The sequence below is a fragment of the Budorcas taxicolor genome, chromosome X (assembly GCF_023091745.1).
Source record: "Budorcas taxicolor isolate Tak-1 chromosome X, Takin1.1, whole genome shotgun sequence".
Taxonomy (NCBI): Eukaryota; Metazoa; Chordata; class Mammalia; order Artiodactyla; family Bovidae; genus Budorcas; species Budorcas taxicolor.
In genome coordinates, this window is record NC_068935.1 from 9,835,613 (window position 1) to 9,856,958 (window position 21,346).

Consider the following 21,346-nt stretch of genomic DNA (forward strand, 5'->3'; position numbering starts at 1 on the left):
CTGCCAATGCAGGAGATGCAGAAGACAGGGTTTGATCTCTGGGTCAGGAAGATCCCTTGAAGTAGGAAATGGCAACCCACTCCAGTATTCTTGCCTGGAAAATTCCATGGACAGAGGAGGCTGTGAGCTACAGTCCATGGGGTCGCAAAAAGTCAGAAATGACTGATTGAGCATGCATGCACAAGTACCCATGTAATCATTAAAAAGGCTTTGTTATAAAACAGTCACTTACCTGGAGCTATGGCTCCAATGTTACCTAAAAATCACACAGACTTATCATATTAAATAACTCTTGCTATATCCTACATTAGAGGCATGCTTATTATGCTCGTATTAAATTGCATACTCAATAAGCAAAATGCTTTTACTGTGACCTCACAAGGACTCAGATTTGAAGTGGTGTTCGATCCCTGAGTTCGATCCCTGGGTTGGGAAGATCCCCTGGAGAAGGAAATGGCAACCCACTCCAGTATTCTTGCGTGGAAAATCCCATGGACAAAGGATCCTGGTGGGCTACAGTCCACGGGGTCGCAAAGAGTCGGACACAACTTGAGCGACTTAATCTCATCTCATCTCATGAAACGATATGTATTCTAACTATTCATTGATGTGATATGTCTCACTTCCCTTTATTTTATTCATAGATATGACTTGGAATGAACAGGAAAAGACTGAACTTTTTGCAGATAATTTTTGTAATGTATGTGGAGTGGTGCTTCAGTTTGAATCACAAAGGATTTCACATTATGAGGTAGGTTAAAAACAATGGGAATTGAGTATAAAATAGATTTTTAAATGCAGCAGATAAACTTCATATGTTATCTGGTTTTGATACTTATGAGAATCCTGTGTATTATTTCCCTCTGATAGATGAAGAGCCTGGCTCAGTGAGGAACAGTCATTTACCAGCTTAAGTTTGGGGAATTTGGGTTTAAACTCAGTCTCTTTTGACTCCAAAGCATATTTTATTTTCTTCACGTCATTCTGCCTCCCTTTCTATCTATCAATTCACTGTATGCTTCATGTCCTTGTAGTAAATATAAGGAAAGTTTTATAAGGCTTGAATAGGAAACTATTAATGTGAATCAAGGGATCTCACTGAACTCCAGAATTTTCCTTTACAGTAAATGAAGGATAAAAACAAAATGAACTAGTCTTGCACTTGATTTAACTGCATATTTTTAAGCCCAATACTATGGAATTCTAGAGCTAAAGGAAGGAATATTTAATGTTCTTACTTCTTTAGCTTATTGATTAGAAAGCTGAAACCCAGAGGAATAGTGATTAACCATAGCTAATCTTGGCATTACTAAGCTTAAAGATGATCTCCTCTGATTTCATATCTAGTGTTCTTTCCTTTCATTTAGTGTTGTCTCCCATTTCTACATCATGTTATCAACTATTGGATTTTTTGTCATATGTGGTATCTGTATTAACAAAAGTACCAGATACATTTACTTAAATATAATGCCAGTTCTACTTTAAAGACTAGAAACACCTGATCTTGTTTTGCCCAGTACTAATCTTTTTGGCAATTATATCTCGGTCCTTATGTTGATTTGGATTCCACTATTAATACTATAATTATAGATGGTGAGATTGTGTTGGCTGTCGATTGAGAGGACCTAGGTTCACTCAGTCAGTAAAGAATCTGCCTGCAATGCAGGAGACCTGGGTTCGATTCCTGGGTTGGCAAAATCCCCTGGAGAAAGAAATGGCAACCCACTCCAGTATTCTTGCCTGGAGAATCCCATGAACAGAGGAGCATGGCAAGCTACAGCCCATGGGTTTGCAAGAGTCAGACATGACTTAGTGAGTAAACCACCTCAACCAGGGTCAAGCCATTGTTGTGTAACCCTGGCCAAGTCACTTTACCTCTCTGAGCATGTTTCTTCAGGCTGCAAAATGGAAGCTAAAATCTCTCTTACTATTCTTGTGAAAATTAAATGAAATCAAACATTTGAGTGTGCCTAGCACATCCTGGCACCCCAAAGCTCAAAGAGTTAATAAAGAGAAACACATAATCAAGGAGCTCTGTGATAACCATGGTTGGAACCATTTGAATTTAAATTTGAAAAATAGCTTTTATGAGCTAATGAAGTACTTACTATTCAGTGCAGAAAATGTACAAAATTATGAGAAAATGCGAATCAATCATAAGTCTGTCACTTGTGGGTAAGCATCATTTAATTAACTTCTCTTTAGCTTATATGATTCCAGTATGCTTTCTAAACCCATATACATTTTTACAAAAGAGAATTGTATATGTTGTTTTGCCCTTGCTTTTTCATATAAGAACATATTCTGAATACTTTGTCCTATCATTACATCTTTTTACTTTTCTATAATAGTTTAATGACTATAAAGCATTATGTTATATAATGTTATAGCATATTTTTAATTTAAATTCCAGTGCCATCTATAAATTTAGTGTTTAAGCTTGTTAAATAACCAACTCAAACTATATATGACTTTCAAACTATATTTGAAAGCACTTCCTTACAGATATCCTACTTGTAAAGGTGATTTTTTTCTCTCTTTAATATACAGCTTGGTTAATATTGTCAGACTATCTCAGCATAGTATTTATTGTGCATGTAATATAAGATAGTACTGCAAAATTTTTGAATTTTAATAAGGTTGCACTTATTAATATTTCCTTTTGTATTTATGTTTATACATGTTTAAGAAACCATTCTCTGTATTTTTGCCAGACAAATAGTTCCTTCTATTCTTTTCTAATACTGTTAAAAGTTTTATTTCTTGGGTTAATGTGTGTGATCCATCTAGTATTTATTTTCATATATGCAAGGTGATAACATTGTTTTCCATACAGATAGTAGGTGTTCCAGCACTATTTATTTAACAGTTCATTTTTGCCCCACTGATTTGCAGTGGCATCTCTGTCATAACTACTTTTCATATATACTTTATTCTCTTATTATGTTTTATTATATATTACTCTGTTTGCCTGTCTCTAAAATAATTTCACCTTATTACTGTAGCTTTAAAATATATCGTGATACTTGATAGGGGAATTTATATGACAGATAACTCATTATAAAGTTAAAAGACAAGCCATAGATTGAATGGTATTTATATTCCAATAACTAACAAAAGATTAGTATCTGGACTATATAAAGAACTATATATCAAAACAAGGAACAACCCAATAGAAAAATGGGAAAATGATATGAACAGGCTAGAGTAGAGATACTTAACTTCAGAGGTGATCATATGGGAAATTCAGGTTAAAATGATAATGAACTATCTTATCAAAACCATCATACTCGCAAAAATTAAAACCTAATAGCACTGAACACTTAAGAAACTATAGGAAGTCAAAAACACTCATACGTGCTACATTTGGAGTTGTAAACTGCTTCAGCATCTTTGGAGATAAACTTTATAGTACCTATTAAAGCTGAAAACCCTCATATACGCCAGATAGTCCATATCTATGTATCTACTTTAAAGAAACTCTTGGCCATTATATGAGGAGGTGCATTTACATATGTTCAGTGCAGAGATGTTTATAATAAGACAATAATCAGAAACACAACTGCTTCATTAGGGGATTTGATGGGTAGCATATGGAGTAGAATGTTATGCAGCATGTAATATGAATGAACTAGAGCCATATGTATCAATATGGGCAAATCTTAGATAATATTGAGTTATAAAAAGTTGAAAGGATAGGAATAGGCTGATTCCATTTTCATAAAAAATTTTAAATGACAGTAGTACGTATCACTGTTTATAGGTGCATGCATATCTGCTGAAAGAGTAAGAGGAAGTGATACAAAACAACTTTAAGATAGTAGTCACCTGCTGGGGAGAGACCAAGGAGGAGGCGATTGTTGAAATGAGGAGCTAGGACTTTCTTGTGTAAAATTTTACCTCTTTTGAAAAGGAGATCTGAAAGAAATAGAGAAAAATGTTAAAATCTATTACAACTAGGCAGTGGGTATATACTTCAGCTACATTCCTGCACACACTTCACAAGTTAAAATGCTGTAGATAGAGTAATTGCCTCACAGTATGTGCTCAGGCATATTAATGTGTCCCTTCTATTGACATCAACGTTTTGGTTATTATGTATTTTGTTATATATGTGTTCAGAGATTTTTTTTTAATATGCTTAACCTAGAAAGGTTAATTTCCTCACAGAAAAGAATTTGAGAGGTAAGCAATACAGGGCTGATGTGACAGCTTCATAACACTATCAGAGATCTAGGCATTTTCTGTCTTTCTACTCAGATGAGCTAGCCTCTGTCCTCAAGAGCCCCCATTGTCCTAGATGACCTTTACATCTTAATTCCAGAAGGAGGAGAGAAGAAGATGAGACGAGTTCATCCCCCATTCTGTTAGGAGACTTCCAGAAGTTCTACCCAACATTTCAGATTACATCTTATTGGCTAGAATATAGTCACATGGTTACATCTTGCTGAAAGGGAAGCTGGAATATGCAGTCTTTTAGCTGGGTGTATTGCCTAAGATGTGTAACTAAGGAAGAAGAAAAATTTGATATTAGACAAAAACTAGGAGTTTCTGCAGAGAAAGCAATGGCACCCCACTCCAGTACTCTTGCCTGGAAAATCCCATGGACAGAGGAACCTGGTAGGCTGTGGTCCATGGGGTCACGAAGAGTCAGACACGACTGACCAACTTCCCTTTCACTTTTCACTTTCATGCCTTGGAGAAGGAAATGGCAACCCACTCCAGTGTTCTTGCCTGGAGAATCCCAGGGACGGAGGAGCCTGGTGGGCTGCTGTCTATGGGGTCGCACAGAGTTGGACATGACTGAAGCGACTTTGCTGCAGCAGCAGAAGGAGTTTCTGTCAAAAACTAAGTTATTGGTCTCTAAATTGTAGTGTTATTTTCATTTTAACTGAGATTTAGGGCCTTGAAAGCATGCAAAACCTTTTTATAAACTAGGTACACACTAAATATATTCCAACTCACAGGTGCTGTCCTCAGAGTCAAAGAGGTATAAATTTGAGGTGCCTGTGTTGTTGAATAAACAAAGTCATATTGTATCTTTTTCCAGAGTGAAAAACATGCTCAAAATGTTAGGTTTTATTTTCAAATGCCTGGGGAACAAAATGAAGTGCCTGGTAAGAAAATGAAGATGGATGTGAGGAATTTTCAGGTGAGTGGCCTGTGTTGGTGTTGTTATTCAAAACTTAGTTATTGAATCTTTCTAACAAGATTGTGCTTATTTCAGGAGCATAGAAGTGAAGTAGTGGACAGAAACAAATTTTGTGGTCTCTGCCACATGGTTTTTAGCTCCTCAGTTGTTGCTCAGTCTCACTATGTGGGGAAAGTCCATTCTAAAAAACTGAAGCAATTAATGGAGGAGCATGATCAGGTATCTCCATCAAGATTTCAGCCAGCAACGGGTAAGATGACATTCACCTCTTTAGCTTCAATACAGAGTCTCTCTATAATTTTTTTCCCATCTCTGCTATCCATTTTTTATTGGAGAGAATTTTACTCTGCCACAATAACTTGGTTCCTCTGCTCAGTTAATCTCTTTCTGTGCCCTTGACATTTAATATAGAGATCATGATTGCTAGCTAAATTTTAAGAAATGTTGTGACCTCTCCTTTTCAGTTTATTAAATCCAAATAAAAACATATTTGCTATAAAGAAACAACAATAAGCAACCTGAGCTCTCCAGTTTCTAATCAAATTATTAAGTCATAGTTTCTTCTTACTCCTTCCCCTTGGCATTTATCTCATTCTTTTATTTTTTTTTTTGCTTTAGTACTTTGCAAAACATTATCTCATAATGTATGTTCAGACCAATGTCTTCACCATAATATAGTTATGTTGCAGCATTTTCTGACTTTAACTGTAGACAAAAAAAAGTGGTATGGAATCTTCTTCTACCCTGATAGCTCATTCCTTTCTTCCCATGAATGTAAAGAAAAAGTACCATTAGCTATATCAATCAGCAGTTATTGAAAACTTACTTTATGTTAGATCCAGAGATCCAGAGAACTATATAACATGTTGCTCTGTCCTCCTTCCAGTGATTTTGGGCCACCAGCACATGAGAGAACTGACCCACAGATCTCACTTTTGGCCTGAAGTGGCAGAGTATGCTCCAGCCTGTATTTTGAAAATGTTGTGTGCTAGAACAAAAAATAAAGATTAATCCTCTGGAGTAAATAATTTACCATATTCTCACTAGCTTCAACATTTTAGGAATAAAGTGTGCCTGGCATCACAATTTTACCTACATTAATTTCCAACTCATAGCATAGGCCACACCAGCATTAAAACAGTTTTCTTAATAAATGAAATGAATTATTTTTAAATTTATTCTAGTCTCTCTGATTTTTTATATTTGTTTTTCTGCTGTCAGTGGCAACCCACTCCAGTACTCTTGCCTGGAAAATCCCATGGATGGAGGAGCCTGGTGGGCTGCAGTCCATGGGGTCGCAAACAGTCGGACACGACTGAGTGACTCCCCTTTCACTTTTCACTTTCATGCATTCGAGAAGGAAATGGCAACCCACTCCAGTGTTCTTGCCTGGAGAATCCCAGGGATGAGGGAGCCTGGTGGGCTGCCGTCTATGGGGTCGCACAAAGTCAGACACTACTGAAGTGGCTTAGCAGCAGCAGCTGTCAGTCAAGAGGGACAGAATCAGTGTACCACACAAAAGAAAGCATCTTATAAAGCCTTATCTTTAGTCCCCAAATTCATAAATTTGGGCTCAGAAAGGAGACTACATGAAAGAGCTCTGAAATAACTGTAATTGTGGGAACATATAATTGTATAGCCTTGAACAACTGCATAAACTGTATTTTGATATGAACGTCACTGAATAGATGATCTACTTACTATGCTACTCAAGAAAGACATCAACTTAGAAGTTGGTACCTGTCTCTTTTACCCTCACTAATTTCAAGGGCCATCCTAATACAGCTCTCATGCCTTCATTGATTGCTGAATATTGCTTCCTGTATCTTTGTTGGATACACTTGGTGACAGACTTATATTCAATAATTTTTACCTTTCTCCAACAGTGCTGTGTGGAAAAAGTCCAGAGACAGTAGGTTTTAAAAGAACTCTAACTTTCTCTAATACTTTATAATGAAAACATGTGGATCACTTTTCATTATGACTGTTTCAGCAGGTGTGCCTATTACTACCTCTGCAGAGTCAACTTTTCTGAAGCCCCTTGCTGTCAAGCCTCCTCCAGGTGGGATTAAAGACAAGATTATGACTTCCTCTTCCAGCAGTGCTTTGGATTTGAATAATCCAAACAAGTATTGCAAGCTCTGTCCTGCTTCTTTTAATAGTCCATTAATGGCCCAACAACATTATGTTGGGAAAAAACACAAAAGAAATGAAGCTAGAAAGAAGTTTGTAGACAAGATAAGAGAGAAACCTCTTCCTGCAAAATCAGATGCAAATGGTAAACAGTAAGAATATCCCAAATTTCTTTCTTAGGAAGTTTATAGTTTATAAAACATACTGGCTTATATGTATACCGTTTTACTCTTACTGAATAGGAGGTTGATAATACTCATGGGATCATAGAATTTTCAGTAAGTAAGGACTTCTGAGTCCATGTAGGTTTGTCTGTGGTTTTCTGGAAAATGAGACCCAGAAAGGTTTAAATGACTCTTATTTATCAAATATAGGAATTACCATGGTTTCATGTTATACTATAGGTACTTACAGAAAGTATTTTAAATTAGTATTATATAGTTATTTCATTCAATCACTAAGTATGGCTTAAGTGTCTCTTGGGTGCTAGGCTAGTCATTCTTGGGAATACAAATGAAGATACACCACTTTCCCTGATAAGGGCAAGTGTATAAACTACTTGGGTTAATAGCACTTCACTGCAAGAGGCTGCAGCCATTTATTTTTGTGTACATATTTTTGATAACTAGAGGAGTGAAATAAAATGACTCAAAAAATCTTTTTAAAGGAAATGTATGATTTGCATTGATAGAAGTGGGAAGGAGAGAGGATGAACAAAGGAACTTAGGAAGAGTGGCAAGAATTCCGGCACAATAAAGATTCTGATCCTGACTGGAGTGATCCACTTGCTTGTCTAACCTTTTTTTTTTTTTTTTTCATTTATCCCCCACAGGCACCTTCTCACTACTAGTGTTTTTTATTCCCTTTTCATATTCTCTCTTCCACCCACTTCTTTTCTCTGCTAACTATTATTTTTCAATTCTTTCCTTACTAGACTTTTCTGCTTCATGCAAAAATGTTCATTACTCCCTCCTTGAAGCTCTATTTTGCTTTATGTAATTCTTTATGCATGTGTTCTTTTCTTGTGTTTCTCTTTCTTTTCTGTTTTATTTGGGGGCTCTTTTAAAAATGTATTGCCTACATGTCAGTGTATGGCAAAACCCACTACAATATTGTGAAGTAATTAGCCTCCAATTAAAATAAATAAATTCTTAAAAATTAATTAATTTAAAAATATTATTGCCTAAATGTAGGCATTCCCATGATTACATTCTTGACCTTAAAGTGTAAAATAATCTAATCCATTCCCTTGATTTCTTATCTCATCTATATGCTTATGACCTTTCTGTAAAGCTTTAGACTCATATATCCAAAGAGCAGCTACCTCTTCACCTGGACACCTCATAGCCATTTCAAATCCACTCAGTCATTCCAAGTAGAAACCTGTAGTTAACTTTAAATCCCCCAACACCATCTACTTCACTTTCTGTATCTAATGAAGCACCAAGCCATGACAGTTTTACCTTCTGAATATCACTATTACCTTATCTCCTGCTCTTCTTTTCTTATACTAGTTCAAGCCCTCAATATCTTTCATAGAGCTTTGCTATTCAAAGTGTGGTTTGTAGTCAGCATCATCAGCACCACTTCAGAGCTTATTAGAAAAAAGAATCTCAGGCTTTACTGCAGACCTACTGAATCTGAATCTGCATTTTATGCATTTTAACAAGATCCCTGGGTGGTTTGTACTCACAGTAAATTTTGAGAAGCATTGTTCAAGAATATTGACACAGCCTCCTAACTATTCTCCATCCATCAATTTTGTCTCCCCAAATCCACCCTCAACTTAACCACTAGAGTATTTCACCTAAAGTGCATATCTTTCTATGTCACTTCCCTGCTTAAAAATCCTTATTTTTCTATTTTCTAAGGATAAAAATATAAGCTTCATAGTTCTCTACCATCTTGTCCCATCTTCCTCCTCCAGGCTTATTCCCTGCTACTTCCTGCTGTGATCTATGTAGGTTAGAACCTGCAAAATGCTTTTAGTTTCCAGAAACGATTACCCCATTTCTTGTCTCTGTGCTCTTCATGCTGCCATTTTGCCTGGAACATCTTCATGTCCCTCTTTTCTTGACCCAACTCTTACTCATACTTTAACATGCTACTTCCCTGTAAGTCTTTTTACTTCCTTCAAGGCTTGTCTTCTCTGCTTCCTTAACCTGCATATATAATTATCTCTTCCTGTGTCTATCTCCCATTAGAATGTAAGGTCTTTGAGGAAGGGGATTTCATCTAACTCATCTGTATTTCCATTCCCAGATAGAAAGTGGCACAGAGTAGGCCTACCTCAATAGAGATTAGTTTAATGTATGAATCAGTGAACTATTCACCTTTATTTATTGAATGCTAACCCTGTATTTGTATTATTAAGTTTGCTGCTTATTGTGATTCAACATCTCACCAAAAGTTACATAGAAATCTGTGTTTTTATCTAGAATTTTAAAGAATGTCAATTTAGACAAATGTAGAAACAGAAGTGGTAGGGCTCCTGAAAGTCATGGAAGTTAGAAGATACGACAGACTTGATAGGTTATTTTTCCTGTTGCCATGCAGAGAGTTCTCTGAAATAAGTGGCTTCTAGTTTAGCGGCATTGGGTAAATTGGAACTGAAAAGTGTGTCAGCTCTGAGAGATATGTGTACTCTGGTCACTTCTGAAAGGAGGGTTATTTTAGACTCTGAAGTTGCAAGATTATTAGAATGAGAGAAAGAGGATTTTGGTGAAATTTTCATCTGGCCAGGGAGGGGGGCTGCTGATCATCAGCATAATTAAATCCAGTCATTGAAGTCATTTTACATTAGCCTCTGAAGCTGGAAGCTCAAAAGATTTTCAACCCTGCCTTGACTATTTCATTTTGATTACAGTAAACATTGAGGATTAAAAAATAGCTGGAGCACTGTTGTACAGCAGAAAGTAACAACACTGTAGAGCAATTATATTCCAATTTTTAAAAAAAAATTAAAATAAAACTAGCTGGAGAATTTAAATTAGCCGATGAGAATTTCAAAGAACAGCAACAGCAGAAGCCCATATAAGTGAGCAAGCAGTAAGACAAAAGCAGTTTAACATGTGCCACTTTAAATATTTTTACCCTTCACCTATTTTCTCCCTTCTTGCTGTCTTTGCCTTCTGTCTGCTATTGTTTATATGTGTTTCTACTTATCTAATCTCTTTCTCTGTTTCTTCATCATTCTTACTGCTCTCTTCATGTCCTTCATCCAGCCCAGATCTTATTAGCACAGGAATGGCTACCATAATGATATGGAGCTAAAGTATGTCTGTATTTTTTATTTATTGTATTTGTTTTATTTTATTAATTTATAGCCCCATTGTTGTACTTACTTTCTCACCTTCACCTCTGACCTTTTAGTCCTACTTAGTACTTTTCCTTTTCCTTTCAGCAGTAGTTTTTAAACCTACACCACCTTCCAACACTTTCTTCTGCTATTCAACACTCCCCCTCCTCACATCCTTTAGACAAGCTTATTCCTTATGCCATCAAGAAAAATGTGATCATCACATGTGGATACCAAGCATCTTACCCTAACCAAATAATCCTTTAACCTTGAGTTTCCCTTTCACTATGATACTTGCCCCTTGTTTTCTTAGCCAAGGCTTTTGTTGTTGTGTTCTTATTTTTCAGATATGCTCTTACTGTCCTCACTGATATTCGCTCCTCAACTCACTGTCATTTGTTGCCACACATCCCCCCAGCCCTCCACACCACCACTCTGCTATTTCACTGAAACTGTTCCTCGCAGGGTTGTTGTGACTTCTAAATGCCTAAATCCAATAGACATCTTTGCTCCATTCACTAAGCATTCCTCTTTAAAAATCTCTACTTCCTTAGCTCCTTTGACATCACTTTCTCCTGTTCATCCTTGCAACTCCGTGCTTTACTTCTTGACTTTTCATGGACCCCCTCCTCCTCTACCATCTAGTTTAAAGAGTGACACTATCCAGGGTTTTTATCATTATGTTGCTATTCCTGTGCCCACCCATTGTCCTCAAGAGATCTTATCCACTCTGTGTTAACTACCCTTTATCCTCAGATTCCTCCAAAATCACTCTAAGCTATCCTTTCCCTTTCAAATTCCCATATCTAACTGCCTGTTGGACACCTGTATATGGAAATCTCAGAGATATAGCAGACTCTGTGTGTGTCCAAATTCAAACTCACCATTGATTATTCTCCCATGTCCTTAAACAGTATTCCTTATGAAATTCCAGTTCAGTTAGGATCACCACCCGCTCAGTCATCAAACTATCCTGAGTTATTTTAGACCTCTCTAGATTCCTCCTTCTCCTTTATCTCTCATATTTAATCAGTCATTACATTTTGTTAGATTTAATGGTAAATATTTCACCAATATCTCTGCTCTTATCAGTCCCTACTGTGACCTTTCTAGCCCATGCCTCCTTATCTCTTGCCTGCTCTGGTATATTTATGTAACTGTGGTCTCCTTACTTCCAGGCTTGCTCCTCTCAAAATTACCTTCCATATTGCAGTTAGAGAAGAGATTTCTCTAAAACACACAGTTGACCGTGTTACATGCTGGTTAAACCACCTGATGGGTTCCCAGCCACAGAATAAAAAGTCTAAACTCTTGTGCTCTGTGTGCTCAGTTGCTCAGTCATGTCCAACTCTTTGCAACCCAATGGACTGTAGCCCGCCAGGCTTCCCTGTCCATGGAATCTTCCAGGCAAGAATACTGGAATGGGTTGCCATTTCCTACTCCAGGGGATGTGCCCAACCCAGGGACCAAAACCGCTCGCTCTCATATCTCCTGCATTGGCAAGCAGTTCTTTACCACTGCACCACCTGCTAGACTCCTTAGCATAATATGGAAGTCTCTTTGATCTGACACGTTCTTGCCTCTCCCATGCCGTCCCCTTATATTTTATTCTACAATTCCAAAGTTCAGTAAGTTCCTATAAATATTTCTATGCTCTTTTCAACTCCTTTCACCATTAACTATTTTTCCAAATTTAACTAAGGCCTCATCTCCTTCAGTAGCACTCTTCAGACTCCCGTATTATACTAAGTGTGTCTGCTTCCTTGAATTCCCATACCTCTTAAGCATACTTCTCTTCTCTTTTATGAAATGAGATTGAAACCCTCTCTTCATGTATCTGTTTCTCATTTGAATTTGTGAGCAACCTGCCCATTTTGTTCATCTTGTACCCCTAGCATCTAGCATGATACTTGGTGCCACAGAGGTGTTTAGTGTTTAGTGTTTGTTGAACAGATTATTTGAATTTAGCACACCATGCTCATTTCCCTGGTGGCTCAGACGGTAAAGCATCTGTCTGCAATGCGGGAGACCTGGGTTGGATCCCTGGTCAGGAAGATCCACTGGAGAAGGAAATGGCAATCCACTCCAGTACTATTGCCTGGAAAATCCGATGGACAGAGGAGCCTGGTAGGCTACAGTCCATGGGGCCGCAAAGAGTCGGACACGACTGAGCGACGTTCTTGTTCCTGTATGCTCATTTCTGTCTCTCCCATATCTGATATTATTTTCATCCCCTAGAATGCCCTACCTGCTTTCCCTATAATTCAAATCCTTTTCCTCCAAAGTCCATCACACCTTCCCTCACTGCTCTCACTCTTGGTGTTCTCCCCTTCCTCTGATTTCTCATAGGCTTCACTATTCATTGACAGTTGTGTTATAGTCTCTTAACTGAATTGGCCCCTTGAGATAGGGATTGTATTTTACTCTGAAATATATTTCTCAGTGCTTTATACTCCAATGAATATTTTTCCTCAATATTTGATAATTGTTTATTGAGAGGCAGAGTCGTGTAGTGGTATAAACATAGATTTGGAGAGGTGTTTGAGTCACTTGCCCAGTTGTATCTTAGATTCCTCAGGTATAAAATGAAAATAAAGCTACTTCACAGGATTGAAAAAAGGGTGAAATGAAGCAGTATATACCATACCCATCACAGAATAGATCCTCAACAAATGTTAGTTTTCTTAAAATACTGTTTCCCTGTCATAATTTTAAAACATATAAGTTGTACATTTTCTATTTTTCTTCATAAGCTAAATGCCATGTTAAGTTGCACTTTTGCTTACATGTAGCTCTCAATTGATTTTCCCCACTTAAGATATTAGACCAATGATTCTTATTCTTGACTACATACTAAAATCATGTAGGGATCTTTTAGAAATCCCAATGCTCAGGCCATCCCTCAAATCAATTAAATTAGAATCCCTGGGACTACATTAGTGTTTTCTTTTTCTTATTAACTCCCCAAGTGATTACAATATAGAGCCAAGATTGAGAACCATAATGTTAGACTATAAAGACATGCATCCCCCTAATCTCTCCTTTGAAATCAAAGACGTTAGTCCAGGGAGTTACAAGATAGGACTGTGATTAGGAGAAAAGTCCACCCCTCATGTGTTAGGTTATGGATGATTTTGAAAGTTACCAGATATAAAGAAACTTGAGTTTCTGGGTGAAGTAGAAACAAGGAATCCTAGCAGGGCTGAGGGGAGCAAAATTTGACAGGCCAAAGGAACAGACTCGGATAGGAGAATGGACAGTATGAGAAATAGTAGAGGCAGGTTTCAGTAGGGATAGACCAGGAATTTTTATCTTGAGACAAACACATAGGCTTCGTGTCTTCACAGAAAGGGTTTATACCATTTTCATATGTTACCTCCTCAGAAGACTGTATCCTAGAAAAAGAATATCAATGTGTTAAAAAGACAAGGGCTAAGGTAATAGAAGAAGACCATACTTTTCCAGAACTGCTTCTAGGTCTTTCATATGTGACCTGCAGCTCCTCTATACTACTGTATCGCCTGTACTATAATCTTCTGATATAACTTGTGAAGAAACCACGGAGGAACTGAAAAGAACATTATATATACTCTATAAGCACTAGACAAATGTGTAAAACCTCTGAAATATAATCTGTTTATAATCATTGGAGATCATCTAGGCAGTGGTGCTTAGCAGTGTCTGCACAGAAAAATCAACTAGAATGCTTTCAAAAAGTAAGAAAGCCTAGTTCTACCCCTAGAGATTCTGATTAAATTGGTTTCATGTTGAGCTGTAACATGAATATTTTTAGAGTTCTCCACATGGTTCTAATGTGTAACTAACATTAAGAACCACTAGTCTAGGGGAAACCAGGAGTCCTACTTATCTTGCATAACTTGGGTGCCCTCAGAATACATATCCAAGTGAATCTGAGCCTTAATTTTCCCACTTGTAAATAACGTTAGCTATAATCTCTGGAAAGAGATTTTATAACCATGCAGAGTCCTGGATTCAGTTCTCAGCTTTGCAAGAAGGCCAGAATCTTCAAAGGTGATTAGCCTCAAATGAAGGACTTCCCAAACCAAAAACAAAATTGCAAGATGGTGATAAATAACGAAGGAACTGGAAAGACACTCCTTTAAGGTTTTTTCCACCCATTCTTTGACAATAATTAGCTGGGGTGTTGTTAAAATACAAATTCCCTGTCCCAATGTATCATATTCTCCAGAGGAAGGGGTCTGGGGATCTATATATTTTTTAATATAAATTTATTTAATTTAATTGGAGGTTAATTACTTTACAATATTGTGTTGGTTTTGCCATACATCAACATGAATCCGCCACAGGTATACACGTGTTCCCCATCCTGAAACCCCTCCCTCCTCCCTCCCCGTACCATCCCTCTGGGTCGTCCCAGTGCACCAGCCCCAAGCATCCAGTATCATGCATCGAACCTAGAATGGCGACTCATTTCATATATGATATTATACATGTTTCAATGCCTATATTTTTAACTCACACTCCAATTGATTCTTTTCAGAGAAGTCTGGGAAACATTGCAATTTAATTCACTGTCTTCTGTTATTGATTTATGGTAGGAGCATAAATAGATATTTCAGTTCCCAGGTTTGTAAAAAAAATCATTTATATTATCCTCTTTTTGGTATCAATAATATAGGAAACCAAATTATAATCAGAAGTGGCTTGGCAAGTGCAAAAGTCAGCACAGGAAGAGAGGATAGTTTTGAAGAATCATTTATTCAGACTTTGATGTAACCGGCTGAGCTCTCCTGGGCCCACCGCAGAGAATACATCAATAGTGAACATAGTCGTCATGTGCTTCAAAGTCAGGATCTTTCTTTCCCGTTGACATTAGTTTCCTGTTTCTATGAATAATCTTTGCTTGGACATGGCCAATACACCTATTAATGATTAATTTAGTGTCCTTTAAATGATCAATTTGCTGTTTGATTTAAAAGAAGGTAGCCTTGCTGGACCCTAAAATCTCTGCAGCCATGAATTTATTGCCTCTTCTTTAGAGTGAGATTGTTTTTATATTTAGCATAATGAAATTTATTAATTTGTATCTTCTGACTGAAGAGAAAGTGGAGGGATGATAAGATTAAGAAAATAAAACTTAACCTATCACCTGCTTCCAGTTCTATCAGTCAGAATAGAGAGGTAACTAGCATACCTACTCTAGAGTTCTTGACTCTTATGAAGTGGTAACTAAGTTTTATTTTAGAATTTTACTTTCAGCATTTATCTTGAGAGTGGGGCTCACTGAAACTCTCTAAAATCTGGCTATGGAAATCACTTTTGGTAAACTAATGCATTACAGTGATTTCAGGTAAGAGAGTAAACATTTGCCTTTATTCATCTTTAATATTTTGGGATGTTTCAAGTTTTAGTTGGGTAGAAAGAAAATTGGGGACAAACAAAAAGAGGTTGGTCGAGGGATTAAGAGGCAAAGATAGATTAGGCACACTACATTTGAAGTGTCTGTTGTGCTTTGACATAACAGAAATAAACAAACAGATAGCATTTTCTTAAAGAGACCAAGGCTGGAGCAGCAGTCTGGTGTAGTGTGAAGAATTTTGGACTTTAAGAGACATGGGCTCTGAGAAGCTATCTCTGTTACTAACTGACTCTGACTTCAATCAAATCATTTACCTTCTCTAGGCCTTATCTTTAAATTGGGAAAGTTCAAGTAGATGATTTCTAGTAAACTGTCCAGCTATGTGATTCTAAGTATATTCCTATTGACCTTTTTAACTTGAACTCTGTTTTTTCCAGCATTTAGTATGAGAACCTACGATTGTCGTATTTGTAATATCACCTTTACATCTTTAGAAATGTTCCGGTCTCATATGCAAGGAAGTGAACATCAACTTAAGTAAGAATTTCTTACCAAAGTGCTTCTATGATACCAAAAAAACAGGGGTTCTGTCAAGTATCTTTACATGTATTTTACAAACTTTCTAGACATTTATTTCCCTAAGAGTTGATCCTGGGTATGATTGGTAGTATTTATAGCATATTGTATGCTAGTTCCATCTCCTAGGGAGTTCTCTAGCCATGATAGTGTGCTGAAAGAGCTGGCTCACAGGCAACCCTCCTGTCCAGACATCTTTGGAAAGATGCTAAAGGATCATTCTCAGGCTAGCCAGATAATTCAAATAATCCCTGTAATCCTTGGAAGGTTGGCTAGTTCCAGAGATTCAGCTATCCATTTGTCATCCTTCCAGTGAGGTATAGTGGTTAAGAAAAAAGGTCTTGCTGTTAAACAGAACCAAACTGGAATACCAGATCTTTCTACCAAGTAACTTTGGACAGCCCTGACATAAAGTGGTTATAATGAAGTATAAAAATATGGGCAAGGTCCCATTGTAGGAGCTTAGTACACATTTATTCCAATTTGTTCTGTTATTTTAAGGAGGAGAAGATTGATTCTACAGTTGGGGACTGGATAAGTCAAGTAGTGGGACAGAAGGGCACTTAAGAATTGTATATTTATTTTGTTGCTTTTAGTATAACTTACATTATTCTGGTAGAAAATATTTGTATTATTGAGTCTGAATACTAGGTAGCTAAATTGTATAACTAACCAAATTAACCTTCATTTACACTCTTTGTAAAATTTCAGAGTTCCAGAATAAATAGCTGTCACATTTATAGATCTATACAAGGAACTGATAATTAGAACTTTTTACAGCAATGTGACATGCAGATCAGACCACCTTTAGGGCATTAAATATTATTGGTCCTTTCCCACACATCCCAACATGCCTTACATTTTTAAGTACTACAACAGTATCAGATATGTCTGCTTCTTTGTACCTATCTTCCCTTTCATCCCAAGTGTGAAAATTTTTTATGTATAAAAAATTGTGAGGTGCCTAGGAGATATGTGACTATTCCGGCTTCTTCTCTTTCACATACAAAGTCATGATTTATAGCTTTTATATTAAGGTAGGTTTTAAAATTTTGCTTGGGCTTCTGTTGTATTTGTTTTTTTCAAACTAGTATTTTTGAAAGCAAAGCAAATATTCCAAATAAAATAATCTAGTAACAAGAACTTTCTACTGTCTTATTTGCAGAGAATCCATTGTTATCAATCTAGTGAAGAAATCAAGGAAGCCACCAGACTCTTGCCAAGATGAATCTACAGATTACATCAAAGTACAGAAAGCCAGAGGATCAGTACCAAAGACTTGTTTTAGAAAGATGGAAGAAAGTTCTTTGGAAGCCCGTAGGTACAGAGAAGCAGTTGATTCCAGATCCAGACATAGAATGTTTGAACAAAGATCCCCATGTGAGACTTTCTGGACATATCCAGGACCATATAGTACTCCACAAACAGTGGAAAACCAGTTACCTCATTGCTTACCAGCTCAATCAAAGAAAACATATGACTCTTTTCAAGATGAACTGGAAGATTATATCAAAGTGCAGAAAGCCAGAGGACTAGATCCAAAGACTTGTTTCAGAAAGGAAAGAGAGAGCTCTGTGGAAACCCATGGGTACAGAGAAATTTATTCTGGACCCAGACCAAGAATGTGTGAACAAAGATATTCATTTGAGACTTCTCAGACCTACCAACGACCATACACTATTTCACCAGTGGAAAGCCAAGTATATCACTGGTTACCAGCTCCTTCGAAGAGGACATATAACTCTTTCCAAGATGAACTTGAGGATTATATCAAAGTGCAGAAAGCCAGAGGACTAGAGCCAAAGACTTCTTTCAGAAAGATAAGTGATAGCTCTGTAGAAACCCATAAGCACAGAGAAATGGTTGATTCCAGACCCAGACCTAGAATGTTTGAGCAAAAACTCCCATTTGAGACTTTCCATTTCCAGGCTTACCCAGGATCATACAGTATTTCACAGGCAGAAGAAAACCAGTTACCTCATCCTTTACCAACTCATGACAGCAAACAGAGATTAGACTCTGTGACCTACTGTCAACCCACCAGAGACTGTTTCCCAGAAAAACCAGTACCCCTGAGCCTTAGTCAGCAGGATAATAACTCTGGCACATACAGTGTAGAATCTGAAGTTTATAAGCACCTCTCCTCAGAAAAGGATACCAGTGAGCATCAAGTAGGTCATAAGCGGAAACATCAGAAGAGAAGAAGGCACATGGAGAAAGGTGAAGAAAGGCCAGAGAAGGAGCAGTCCAAGCATAAAAGAAAAAAGAGTTATGCGGATACAGATCTAGACAAGCACAAGGGCACTGGGGAAAGGAAAAGAGATGGAGATAAATTCAGAGTCAGTTCAGGAAGGCTCAAGCATCGAAAAAAGAAAAAAAGCCATGGTGTACCCTCTGAGAAGGAAGAACGTAAGCACAAGAAAGAGAAAAAAAAATCTGTTGAAGAAAAGACGGAAGAGGAAATGCTTTGGGATGAGTCTATTCTTGGATTTTAAACTTTTAGCCTTGTTTACCCCAAGAGAAATAGAATGGGGGAATTTAGACAAAGACAGAAACATCCAATGAAGAAAAAGAGAGGTGAGTACAGTCAGTGTCAGTTCAAGAAAGCTTAGTTTTTTGTGTGTAAAAATTGAAATTGACTTGAAAGAAGAGACAAACAAGCCTAAACCTCACCTCTGAGAGAGAAGAACAAAAGAACACAGTAAGAACATAAGAGAAAAGGAAACCAGTTAAAAGATAAACATGTCAGTGCTTTAGGACGAGTCTTCTCTTGGATTTTGAACTTTTCAGTTGTGTTCCTTTAAGGTTGAATTGATGAAATAAGTTGAAGAGTTTGGTTTCATGAAACTCATGTTATTTGATTTTCCCTAAGTGAACAGTTACTTTAACCGTTAACAAAAGCCAAGTGAAGTAAGAGTATTCAATATGCCTTTTCCTCAAGTTATGTTTCCTCATTTCTTAACATGAAAGAAAAATTACATATTTCCTGCGTATAAAGTAATTTATCTTAATGAGGCTATCTCTGCTCCTGTTCATCCAGTTGCTCTGATAGTGAATTATTTACCTATGGGAGAAAATTAATTTTAAATGAGAAAATCAGCAGGCATCAGAATCCATCCTCTGTTTGGGTTGTGTTAGTGTTGTTGGTATTTTTTATTGCTATTATGTTTGTTTATGTTTCTTGGTTTTCTCCAAGGAAAATACGTGAAGCAATTTAGATTGATTTTTTGTTCATTTGTTAAATATAATTTGCAGTGTATTTTTGTATTTTCTAGTTCTGAAAGTGGGAAATGAAACAGTCTATAATAAATGTAGATGATATATAGTTTTAAAGAGTTCTCTCAAAAAGTACTGATAAAAAATCAGTCTATATTCTGTAAATGTTTATATTATATTAAAGTGTTTTAATTTCTATATATTGCTTTTTGTAAATAATTATTTACAACCTGAATATTATTTTACTTTGGGAGTGAGAGGGGAAATAAACAATTTTCACCTCTGAGGAGATCACACTGTAAAGTTTTTTGTTTTGTTTTCCTTTCCAGTAAGGAAGTATTTATTTATTTATTCATTTTTTTAACACCAAAAACATTTTGTATTGGGGTATAGCCGATTAACAATGGTTGTGATAGTTTCAGGTGAACAGTGAAGGGACTCAGCTGTACATATTCATGTATCCATTCTCCCCCAAACCACCTTCCCATCCAGGCTGGCACATAACATTGAGCAGAATTCTATGTGCTATTCAATAGGTTTTTGTTGCTTATCCATTTAAAATATAGCAGTGTGTACATGGCCTTCCAAAATTCTCTAACTATCCCTTCCCCCTGGCAACCATGAGTTCCTTTTCTAAGTCTGTGAGTCTCTTCCTGTTGCATAAGTAAGTTAATTTGTATCATTTCTTTTTAGATTCCACGTTTAAAGGATGTCATATGATATTTCTCCTTCTCTAACATACTTCATTCAGTATAACACTCTCCAGGTCCATCCATATTGATGCAAATGGCCTTATTTCATTCTTTTTAATGGCTGAGTAATATTCCATTGTATACATGTACCACATCTTCTTTATCCATTCCTCTGTCGATGGACATTTAGGTTGTTTCCATGTCGTAGCTGTTGCAAACAGTGCTTCAATGAATATTGGGGTGCATGTATCTTTTCAGGCCATGTTTTTCTCTGGATATATGCCCAGGAGTGGGATTGCAGGGTCATATGGTAGCTCTATTTTCAGTTTTTTGCAGAGTCATATGGTAGCTCTATTTTTATTTTTTTAAGAAATCTCTATACTGTTCTCCATAGTGGCTGTACCAATTTACATTCCCACCAACAGTGCAGGAGGGTTCCCTTCTCTCCACACCCTCTCCAGCATTTGTTGTTTGTGGAGTTTTTGATGATTGCCATTCTGACTGGTGTGAGGTGATATCTCATTGAAGTCATCAAAACAGTATGGTACTGGCACAAAAATGAAAATATATAGATTAATGGAACAGAATAGAAAACCCAGAAATAAGCCCTATAGTCTTATGATTGGTCTGTTCATATTTTCTATTTCTTCCTGGTTTAGTCTAGGAAGACTGTACCTTTTCCATTTCTTCCAGGTTGTCCATTTTATTGGTATATAGTTGTTCATAGTAGTCTCTCATGATTCTTGGTATTTCTGTGGAGTCAGTTGTAACTCCTCATTTCTAATTTTACTGATTTGAGTCCTCTCCCTTTTTTTCTTGATGAGTCTGGCTAAAGGTTTATCAATCTCATTTATCTGTTCAAAGAACCAACTTTTAGTTTCATTGATCTTTGCCATTGTTTTGTCTCTCATTTATTTCTGTTCTGATCTTTATGATTT

The 21,346-nt window shown here is 36.8% G+C and overlaps 1 protein-coding gene across 1 annotated transcript in view; it reads left to right on the plus strand.

The window, feature by feature from the left end:
- Window positions 1-18,995, plus strand: part of ZMAT1 (zinc finger matrin-type 1) — a 40,869-nt gene extending 21,874 nt beyond the window's left edge. The window contains exons 2-6 of the mRNA XM_052663755.1: window positions 645-751; window positions 5,051-5,152; window positions 5,228-5,402; window positions 16,362-16,461; window positions 17,666-18,995. Coding sequence (XP_052519715.1) covers window positions 645-751; window positions 5,051-5,152; window positions 5,228-5,402; window positions 16,362-16,461; window positions 17,666-18,995 — 1,814 coding nt within the window. The remainder of the gene's footprint in view (window positions 1-644; window positions 752-5,050; window positions 5,153-5,227; window positions 5,403-16,361; window positions 16,462-17,665) is intronic.
- Window positions 18,996-21,346: the final 2,351 nt, after the last annotated feature.